General features: G+C 59.5%; 1 protein-coding gene across 2 annotated transcripts; it reads right to left on the bottom strand.

Annotated features, from left to right (window-relative positions):
* Positions 1–2084: 2084 nt before the first annotated feature.
* On the bottom strand, positions 2085–5781 carry TMEM121 (transmembrane protein 121). Of its 2 annotated transcripts, none has more exons than XM_007988061.3 (2): positions 5713–5781; positions 2085–3637 (listed from the first exon to the last, which is right to left on the bottom strand). In XM_007988061.3, exon 2 carries the CDS (start codon positions 3522–3524, stop codon positions 2574–2576), a length of 951 nt encoding a protein of 316 aa, XP_007986252.1. In that variant the 5' UTR covers positions 3525–3637; positions 5713–5781; the 3' UTR covers positions 2085–2573. The 2 variants fall into 2 exon arrangements, with proteins under 2 accessions (XP_007986252.1, XP_007986251.1); XM_007988060.3 differs by lacking the exon at positions 5713–5781 and adding an exon at positions 4913–5551.
* Positions 5782–10873: the final 5092 nt, after the last annotated feature.

Below are 10873 nucleotides of genomic sequence, written 5' to 3'. Positions count from 1 at the left end.
TCAGGCCATGAGCCTGACAAAGGCCCCCGGCTTCCCAGCCCTGCTGCAGTCGGAGCCACAGCTGAGCCTCATCGTGGAAACCGGGTGCCACTGGGCAGGGTGGGGCTTGATGTCTGCTCCAGTGTCCTCAGAGTCAGTTGCAGGGGCGATGGGCCATTGAACCAAGTCGGAGCGGGTAGAGCCAGGGTCCCTGGCCCCATTGGTGAGGGGGAGACAGCCAGGACTTGGACCTCCACTGCCGGAGATGTGGTGGCAGAGGTAGAGGGCACTGGCCTGTGCCAAGGAGCATGGAGACCAGGAACCACTCCTGAAAAGGCCAGGAGGAGTGAGGTGTGTGCAGGGCAAGGTTGCCTGGGGTGTCTTCGAGCCCCAGAGGCTTCACTGCCCTGAGAGTAGCTAAACTAGGGGAGCAGCTAAACCAGCAGCAGCCATCCCACCTCTGACTAGGGGATGTGGGCTTTCACAGGCCAAGCTGGGCCCACCGCCTCCCTGACTGCAGCCAGCAGGGAAGAGACCACGGCTTTCAGGAAGGGTTAGAACAGGATGTCAGGAGCCCAGAGCCCCTCAGCCCCATTCACCTATAGCCACGCTGCCCATCTATTCCCATGGGATTTGCTGCAGGTGCCAGAGCCAAGAGGGTTGTGGGCTCGTCTTCACCCAGGAGACCCTTAAGGCAGGATGGGGCTGGCACTAGCTTCAGCCCAGGGTGGAAACAGGCTCCACCTCCAGGATGAAGCTCGCCCCTCACCCACTGCCCCCCACTGCAGACCAACCCTCACAAGAAGGCCCAGGTCCTTCCACTGGCCCGCCACAAGTCCCGCGGCCCCTCTTCTCTCTCCATGCCAGGCCTGGGGTCTTTCCACGGCTGCTCACCACCACCCCTCCCTGGCCCCCCGGCCCCCCTAACCCCGCCGAGCTTCCACTTCCCAACACGATCGTTAGTGGTCCTGGCACAGCCCAGAGCGGGATGACTCAGACCTCCTACCCAGGCCAGTTCCCCGTGCCCACACATGGCGCTGGGAGGGGATGCTGGGGACATGGTCGGAGGCGGGGCCAAGGCTCGGGTTTAGAGGTGGGCAGAGCGCCGGCCAGTCTGACCTGGGCAGGGAGGTAATCCCCGTGACCGTGACCCTGACGACAGTGGTCCCAAGGCCAGTTGCCTAGAAGGCAGGCGACTTTCCAAGGCCAGACCCCAGGTGGCCTGGAGCTGGGGGATGAGGACTGTGTGGAGTTGGGATGCAGCTGAGGTGGCCACCAGCCATGCCCTTAACTGCTGCAGTTGTCCGGAAGGGCGCTTGGGGAGGACCCCGCTTGGGGAGGACCCCGGTTGGGGAGGACCCTGCTTGTGCAGCCTGCTCCACTCCCATCGATGGTTTTAGCCCCAGATGGCGAAACCTTGCCGCCTTTGGGCCATGGAAATGCGGGAAGTGGAGGTTCAAGCGTGAACTGTGACACGTGAGATGTATGTGACCATCACCCGCTCATGGAGCGGGCATCTTCAAACAGTCCTTTTAGGGGCCTCATAAAGGGGCCCTCCCCAGATGCTATGGACCTTCCCGGGCCAGATGGATACCGAGGGCCACATCGCAGGTGCAGGGGCCCAGGTGGAAGGCAGGTGAGAGACCACTTGCAGATGGGCTTCAGGCCGGGTGCTGCCTGGGCCGGGGCTGCCAGCTCCTGTGCTGGGGCAAGGCCAGGATGGTAAGTTGGGGCAAGGCTCCATGCTGCTCCTGGGGCTGTGACCTGGGGCTGCCCCATCAACTTGGGAACACCTGATTCCATCTGGCTATCCTAGGCTGGAGGAGCCCACGGGGAAGGTGGGTTCCACAGGGCAGGAGGAGGGAACCAGGTATGTGGGGGACACTGTCATGCCTGAGGTTGAGGGGAGCAGGGTCCAGGACACCCACGGGGCTGGGGGAAGATAGGGGTCAAAGTATCCCAGGAAGAGAAGTGGGAACACCGAAGCTGGAGTGGAGGAGCTGTCCCTGGGACAGAGCGGCAGTGGCCCCCAGGAGCTCCTGAGATCCCCGGGGGAAGTGGAGAGGCCCAGCCCCACCAGCATCCGGCACTTGGACACCACCATCTCCCCTGCGCTCCACACACCCCTCCTGGCTCCCGGCCTCCCAGCCTGGCTGGTAAAGACAGGGACACAGGAACAGGCAAAGCAGTGCGGCCTTGGATACAAAACTGTAAACACGAGTCTTTAAAATGACAGAGGCCTCCTTGGCCCCAAAATCTGAGCCAGAGGCCCCCACCGAGGGAGCAGATCTCCGCCCACACTGCCCTCCCTTCCAACCCGGGCGGTCCAGCAGGCAGGGGCTGGACCGCCTCTGCTCCGGCCCAGGCCTCCCAAACGGACCCACGCGCTGGGGCGGGCTGGTGGAGCTGGGGCTGAGGATCCGCAGTCCGAGGGATTCCTGAGATGAAGAAGCGGCCGCGGGACCCCAGGCACTGGCACTCGAGGCACCTGCCCCTAGGGGAGCCCGCCCCCACCCCATCCCATGCAAACCGCGCCCCGAGCCAGCCCGGTGTCTCTGCGCCCGAGGGGCGTCCCGGGGGCCGCGTGGGCCCTGTCACGTGTCCAGGGGGTCACGCGTGGGCGAGGACCCGTGGGGGCGCCCGGGTGGTCCGTGCAGCGGCGGCGGCACCGAGTTGCGCTGCGGGGGTGGTGGCTGCAGCTCCAGCGCTAGCGCAGGCGGCGGGAAGTCGCGCACCTGGCGACGGTACTCCAGGAAGGTGCAGGCCTTGGTGGCAAGCGCCACCACGTTTTTGCCGACGAAGATGGCCGAGACGCGGCTGTCTCGGAACAGCGCCATGTTGGCAGCGCGCGCCAGCACGGCCACCACGTTGACGGTGGCGAGGCTGAGCACCGGGTAGAGCATCATCTTCTGCGGCGCGATGTGCTCGCCCTGCATGCTGACCTCGCTGAGCGCCACGCACGGCAGCACCAGCAGCAGCATGTAGCAGTAGAAGAAGGTGAGGCCCTCAGCCCACAGCGGCAGCCCGGAGCGCGGCGGCTCCCACAGGCTGGCCTGCATGTCCAGCAGGTCCAGCAGGTCCAGCGCCACCCAAAACAGGCGGCCGCGCAGGTCCTCGCGCTTGCGGAAGGTGCGCACGTACTCCATGCGGTCCAGCGCCACAAGCAGCAGGAACAGGCCGGGCACACACACTGACAGCAGCAGCGTCAGCGCCTTGCGCGCCACAGGGTCACCCGCGCCGCGCCGCGCCGCCTTGTAGTTCTGGAAGATGAAGTAGAGCTTTATCTCCAGCACGAAGATGTAGAGGAACCACAGGATCATGGCGTAGCCGCGCTTGGCCGTGCGCACCTCGGCGCCCACCCACACGGCCACGTAGCGCAGCACCAGCAGGAAGCACACGTCGCCCACCAGCACGATGATGCACACGCCGATCTTGCGCGGGCCCTGGTTCTGCTCCACCAGGTACGCGTCCATGACCGCCATGCTGCCCATGATCACCAGCGTGGTCAGGCACACGTGGCGCCGGTCCGGGGGCGGCAGCACCATGGTCGGCCGCCGGGCCCCGGCCTGGGCGCGCGCGGCCCCCACGCCTGGCGGGACAAGGCCCTGCAGCGCTCAGCCGGCGGGCATGGCGCGACGCGGCCTGGCGAGCTCGGAACCTGGGGAGACCGGAGGAGACAAGATCAGAGGGCGGGCTGGGGCGGTCTCCGCCAACATCCCCCAGCCCCGCGTGCTTCCCACCCAGCGCGGTCTCCGAGCCGGGGCCCCGAGGCATCGCATACGCCTGCGCCCATGCGCGAACCGGCGGCCGCGAACCGCAGCGAGGCCTCCAGGGGGCGCTGCTGCCGCGCCAGAGCACCCGGGCCTCGTTCCCGCCGCCAGGAAGGAAACGGAACGGACGCGTTTTCTGCCCGCCGCGCGCGTTCCCGGAGCCCGGGGGGTTTTGTCACTGCTAAGCCCGCGCCGCCGTCCCTCCTGGCTCCGGCGGCCCGGACCCCACGCCCGCGCTGCTGGCCCCAGGCCGTTTCCGCGGAGTTCCGGGCGTACCCTCTCCCTCACGCGGCGCTGGGCAGGGAGGCGGGCCTGCCCCTTCGCTCTTGGAGTGCCCAAGGAGGCCCCGGCCCTCCCAGGCTTTCTGATCCCGGACCGAGAGTCACCCAGGTCCCGATGCATCTGTCCCACAAGCCTCTCCGAGCCTCCCCGCCCCTGCCTGGCAGCCCCCACGCCCCTCCTCCCTGCACTGGCAGGCTCGGTCTCCCCTCCTGTCCACCATCCTGGGCGCGTGGCCACTGCCTGTCCTGCTCCCCATGGCTCCGCATTGCCTTGGCGAGGTGTTGTCCCCCACCATCTGCCCCGGCACAGCCACCCTACTCTGCTCCTGTGCGCCAGGGCGCTGCCTGTGGCTGCCCTCGAATCTCGAGAAGCCCGTCCACCAAGGCCCGTCGGGCTTCCACAGGCCCCTGCACCTCTGTCACACACCTGGCACTGGTCGTCATTGCCGTGCTGTCGGAGTCCCCACACCTGGGCCTGCGCACACCTGGGTGACGATGGAGGCCCGCACACCCGCACCCACCCCAAAGTCACTGGCAGGCTCAGTCCCAGCCAGTCCCTCACCCCCTCCACAGCCCCAGGCCTGGGGCTCCGTTTACTGCCCTGTCTAGACAAAGGCATAAAATTTAATGTCCCCGTGACAGTCGGGCGCTCGGACTGCCCTGGTGACACCGCAGCCCCCACTGATCCGGGAAAGCATTGAACTCTGCACTCCCACCCCTGCCCCCACACAGCAGCCGCCTCCCAGGATCCCCACAGTCACACACAGGACACCCCCACCCCTGGGAGCACTGACAGGTCGCGCAGAGGGTGCCCTGGGGGTCCTCAGCACATGCCCCTGCCTCCAAGGTTCCCCGCACTCCGGGTCCCACCGGGACACTCACCCGGTTTTTACTTCCACTGGATCGACACGTCTGACCCAGGAAGCCCTCTCGGGGACCATTCCAGGCCCACCTGGGCCTCCCTTAGCTGCAGCCGCAGCCTGAGAATTTCCCCCCTCTCCGCGCGTGGCGGGGCCAAATAGCTGAGGAGCCGCGGCGCCGCTCACCCTTCCCGGCCGTGCCTCCAGCCCCTCCGCCCCACTACGCTGTCGCTCGATCCTCAGCCACTTGGCAGATGCGGGCCGAGGGCCGAGGGGCTCTGCGCTGGCGAAGGGACCGACTCCAGCCCCTAGCAGAGCCCCTACCCCGGGAAGCCAGAGCCTGGCCCGGCCACCCCTCCCTAGGGACCTGGCCCCAGGCCCACCTGTCCTGGGTCTCCTGGGCCCCGGCCGAGGCCCCTCCTCCCCCCACGCCCCGCGGCTCAGACCTGGCACAGACTCTGGGGCCTCCAGGCTCTTCACTGCCCGCGCCCCGCAAGGATCCCCGCCCCAGAACCAGCCCTCGGAGCCCCCGGGAGGAGGGGCGGGAGGGGACTGCTGCGCTCCTGCCGCGGGCCGGTGCAGAGCTTGGGCCGCTCCCAGCAGGCTGCGTCTCTGCTTGTCCCCCCGAGGCTTCCCCACGCAGGGCCGGGTCCCCTTCACCCCGCCGGCCCCAGGCCTCACCCCTGCCGCATTGGCCCCCGCCCCACCCCACAGTCCCCACGGCCCGGAGGTGCAGGGTCGCCCAGGCCCGCTGCCCCCTCCGCGGAAGCAGCCGCGCGCTCAGCCAGTCCCGCCCGCGCCCGCGCCCGCGCCCGCGCCTACCCCGCCGCCCGCAGATGCTGCGCGGCTCCCGGGCCCGCCCGCCCAGCCTCTGCCACCACTGCCGGGGCCTCGCCGGCTCCTCCCGCCGCGCCCCTCCCCCGCCCGCGCGGCACCGCCCCCGACCCAGAGGCCCCGCCCCGCGCCCCTCTGCCCGCTAGCCCCGCGGGACCTGGGGGCCTGGGAACGCGGGGGTCCCGGCGCCCCGCCCCCTCCTCGGCGCCAGTTGTCATGGCGACAGCACTGAGAGGCGGCGCGCAGGACTGGTGGCTCCGGGGAGCGGGGCGCCCTCGTGCACCCCCAGGCCCGGAGTCCGGTCTCCACCCTCCTCTCCCACCGACCAGAATTGCCGGGTTCCGCCCAGTGCCCCCCGCCGCGCCCTGAAACTCCGCTGCCGCCCCCTAGAGCGACCCCACTCAGCCGGACAGGTGCCCACCGGCCCGGGAGCTGGCAGGGACTTAGGCGCAGGGCTGGCCTGGCCAGCGGGGCCCTCACGCAGAAATTCAGCCTTCCCATGTTTCTTCTCAGGGCAGAGGAAAAGAATGATGAGCGACCCCCACCTTCTTCTCCAGCCAGTCCAGGAGGCAAGCTAGGGTTTGGGGACTTGGGCTTCATTTTGTCACTGAGGTGACACTGAGCCCCTCCACCCACATCCTGTCCCTCCCGTGTGAGCCAGAGGAGAACCCGAGGGCCCCTTCTGCATGCCTGCTCTCCTTCCCAGAACTGCTCTGGCTTCCCTCTGACATAGGAGGAGACTGAGGGTCAGAGAGGTAAAGGGACACCAGATTTGGGGGAAAGGCCAAAATTTGAGGCACCACCCAACTGGTAGTGAACTTCCAGATTCTCTTCCCGTATCCCCAGGCCTGGACTCAACATGGCCTGAAAGCCGGAAGTGGACAGAGAGCTCCAGAAGTTCTCTAGTCCTGGCACAAGGGGCAGGAAAGAAAAAGGTCGCCTAATGCTCCCAGGGTGCGGGAGAATGTCCCGGGGGATGTTAGGGTTTGGGAGGACGAGTGTTTTTGGTAGTGGTTGTTGTTTTACTCTTCTCCATTCTCTGATGCCCCAGCCCCTAGGTATCCCACCAAAGCATGACCAAGGCATGGGGTTTACAAGCACCTAAAACACTGAGGCAGAAGAGCCTTCCTTTCCAGCCCCAGGAGATGTGGTCTCGTGGTGGGCAGGAGAGATGCTGGGCAGGGAGAAGCAGTAGAAAGCAATCCCATGGGCCGGGCGCGGTGGCTCACACCTGTAATTCCAGCACTTTGGGAGGCTGAGGTGGGTGGATTACCTGAGGTCAGCAGTTCAAGACCAGCCTGGCCAACATGGTGAAGCCCCCATCTCTACTAAAAATATAAAAATTAGTCAGGTGTGGTGGCTCACACCTGTAATTCCAGCACTTTGGGAGGCTGAGGCGGGTGGATTACCTGAGGTCAGCAGTTCAAGACCAAACTGGCCAACATGGTGAAGCCCCCATCTCTCGTAAAAATATAAAAATTAGCTGGGCGTGGTGGCACACGCCTGTAATCCCAGCTACTCGGGAGGCTGAAGCAGGAGAATTACTTGAGTCCAGGAGACGGAGGTTATAGCGAGCCGAGATCTTGCCGCTGCACTCCAGCCTGGGAAACAGAGTGAGACGCCATCTCAAAAAAAAAAAAAAAAAAAAAAAAGCAACCCCAAGAAGTTGTGCAAGCCGTGCATGATGTACGAGTCTGACTCTCATTCACATCCCAAAGACTGAGAACTGAACACAAGGACAGGCCACTGTCCATGTCCCACACTGGCCACTGGGCCATGCACACAAACTACAGATCTGAGTCCCTCTGCAAAGGTTTTGAAAACAAAACCAACATGGAAGGCAGGACCCATAGGAGCCTATTTGAACTTGTGGCCTGAAACCAACTAGGCTGATTGCATGATAAAACAAAATACCAACATTCTCAATGGGATTTAAATAAGAGCAGTCTCATAACATAATGTCTAAATGTGCAGGAGACAATCTAAAATTGCTCTGCATGTGAAGAACCAGGAAATCCAACCTGCAAAAGAAAAGACAATCAACAGCCGCCAACACCAAGATGACACAAAAACCTCAACTAATTATCAGCAAATAGAATCAAGCAGCATTTAAAAACACACACACAAATACCACAACCAAATGGAGGCTATCCCAGAAAGGCAAGGCTGGTTCAACATGTGAAAATAAATCGATGTGATCCACCATATTAGTCTCAAGAAGAAAACCATGTGATATCTCAATCAATTCAAAGAAAGTATTTGATGGAATTCAACACTCATCCCTGATAAACACTCTCAGCAAACTAGAAAGTGAACGTGCCTAATCTCATAAAGGGAATCTACAAAAAAGCAACAACAAAAGCAACAGGCCAGGCATGGTGGCTCACCCCTGTAATCTCAACAATTTGGGAGTCCAGGAGTTCAAGACCAGCCTAGGCAACATGGAAAGATTCCGTATCTGTTATTTTTAATTTTTAAAAAAGGCCAGGCGCGGTAGCTCACGCCTGTAATCCCAGCACTTCGGGAGGCCGAGGCAGGCGGATCACGAGGTCAGGAGATCAAGACCATCCAGGCTAACATGGTGAAACCCTGTCACTAATAAAAATATAAAAAATTTGCTGGGCATGGTGGCCAGTGCCTGTAGTCCCACTTACTCGGGAGGCTGAAGCAGGAGAATGGCATGAACCCAGGAGGCAGAGCATGCAGTGAGCCGAGATCACGTCCCTGCACTCTAGCCTGGGCAACAGAGCAAGACTCCATCTCAAAAAAAAAAAAAAACCAGGCCAGGTGCTGTGGCTCATGCCTCTAATACAAGCATTTTGGGAGGCCAAGGTGGGCAACAGGGTGAGACTCTGTCTCGAAAGGCAAAAGTATACAGTCTGGGTGCAGTGACTCACACCTGTGATCCCAGCACTTTGGGAGGCCAAGGAGGGCAGATGACTTGAGGTCAGGAGTTCGAGACCAGCCTGGCCAACATGGTGAAACCCCATCAATACTAAAATACAAAAATTAGCTGGGCGTGGTGGCACACACCTGTAATCCCAGCTACTCGGGAGGCTGAGGCAGGAGGAGAATTGCTTGAACCCAGGAGGCGGAGGTTACAGTGAGCCGAGATTGCGCCACTGCACTCCAGCCTGGGTGACAGAGCAAGACTCCATCAGAAGAGAAAGAAAGGAAGAAAGGAAGAAGAAAGAGAGAGAGAGAGAGAGAGAGAGAAAGGAAGGAAGGAAGAAACAAAGAAAGAAAGGAAGGAAAAGAAAGAGGGAGGGAGGGAGGGAGGGAGGGAAACAATTCAATGATTTTTGGTATATTTACACGTCATAATCAATTTTGAAAGATTTTCATCATCCCCAGACCCAGTAGCATTCACCCTCCTTTCACCCCCAATTTCTCCCCAATTTTCCCAGCCCCTGGCAACCACTCATCTACTTTCTGTCTCTACAGATTTGCCTTTTCTGGACGTTTCATACAAACGGGACCATCCCATATGTAGTCATTTGTGACTGGCTTATTTTGCTAAGCAAAATGTGTTTCAGGCACATTCATGTCGTAGCATGCATCACTACTTCCTTCCTTTTTATTGCCAAATAATATTCCATTATTTTATTATCTCTTTATCAGTTGATGGACATCTTTTGGCTTTGTTTCCATCTTTTGGCTATTATGGATATGGCTATGAACACTTGAGTACAAAATTTTCTGTGGACCTGTGTTTATTTCTCTTAGGTATCCATCGAGGAGTGTAATGGTCGGGTCATACGGTAACTCCACGTTTAACATTTTGGGGAGGCGCCAACTGTTTTTCAGATCATTTTGCATTTTTAACAGCAATATGTGAGGATTCCAATTTATTCACACCCTTGCCAACACTTGTTATTATCAACATTTTTAATCATAGCCATTGCAGCATAAATGTTGTGAAATGTTACCTCACTGTGGCTCTGATTTGCATTTCCCTGATGGCTAATGACACTAGGCATTGGATCATGTGTTTATTGGCCATTTACATATCTCCTTTGGAGAAATGTCTGTTCAAATCCTTTGCACGTTTTTCTGTTGGGTTATTTATCCTTTTACTGTTCCACTCTAAGAGTTCCTTACATATTCTGGATACAATTCTCTTATCAGATATGTAATTTGCAAATACTTTCTCCCATTTTCTGAATTGTCTTTTCAACTTTTTTTTTTTTTTTTTTGAGACAGAGTCATGCTGTGTCACCCAGGCTGGAGTGCTGTGGCACGATCTCAGCTCACTACAACGTCTGCCTCCAAGGTTCAAGCAATTCTCATGCCTCAGTCTCCCAAGTAGCTGGTAATACAGGCGCACACCACCACACCCAGTTAATTTTTTGTATTGTTAGTAGAGATGGGGTTTCACCGTGTTGCCCAGGCTGGTCTCGAACACCTGAACTCAAGCAATCTGCCTGCCTCAACCTCCCAAAGTGCTAGGATTATAGGCAAGAGCCACTGTGCCTGCCCTTTTTTTTTCTCTTTTTTTTTTTTTTTTTTTTTTTTTGAGACAGAGTCTTGCTCTGTCACCCGGGCTGGAGTGCTGTGGCATGATCTCAGCTCACTACAACCTCTGCCTCCAAGGTTCAGGCAATTCTCGTGCCTCAGCCTCCCAAGTAACTGGGATTACAGGCGCACACCACCACACCCAGCTAATTTTTTGTGTTTTTAGTAGACAGGGTTTCACCATGTTGCCCAGGCTGGTCTCGAACACCTGAGCTCAAGCAATCTGCCTGCCTCAGCCTCCCGAAGTGCTGGGATTACAGGCATGAGCCACTGTGCCTGGCCATTTTTTTTCTTTTTCTTTTTTTTTTTTTCTTTTGAGACAGAGTCTTGCTCCATCACCCAGGCTGGAGTGCAGTGGTGAGATCTTAGCTCACTGAACCTCCACCTCCTGTATTCAAGCGATTCTCCTGCCTCAGCCTCCTGAGTAGCTGGAATTACAGTCATGTGCCACCACACCCAGCTAATTTTTGTATTTTTAGTAGAGACGGAGTTTTACCATGTTGGCCAGGCTGGTCTCAAACTCCTGACCTCAGGCGATCCACGTGCCTAAGCCCCCCAAAGTGCTGGGATTACAGGCGTGAGCCACCACGCCTGGCCTCAATGTTTTTTTTGAGACAGGGTCTCTCTCTGCAAC

The sequence above is a fragment of the Chlorocebus sabaeus genome, chromosome 24, assembly GCF_047675955.1.
Source record: "Chlorocebus sabaeus isolate Y175 chromosome 24, mChlSab1.0.hap1, whole genome shotgun sequence".
NCBI lineage: Eukaryota > Metazoa > Chordata > Mammalia > Primates > Cercopithecidae > Chlorocebus > Chlorocebus sabaeus.
This window is presented reverse-complemented; position numbering and strand designations above follow the sequence as displayed.

Excerpts from the sequence above, each read along its gene's own strand:
- TMEM121 (XM_007988061.3), bottom strand. The coding sequence starts at position 3,524 with ATGGTGCTGCCGCCCCCGGACCGGCGCCACGTGTGCCTGACCACGCTG.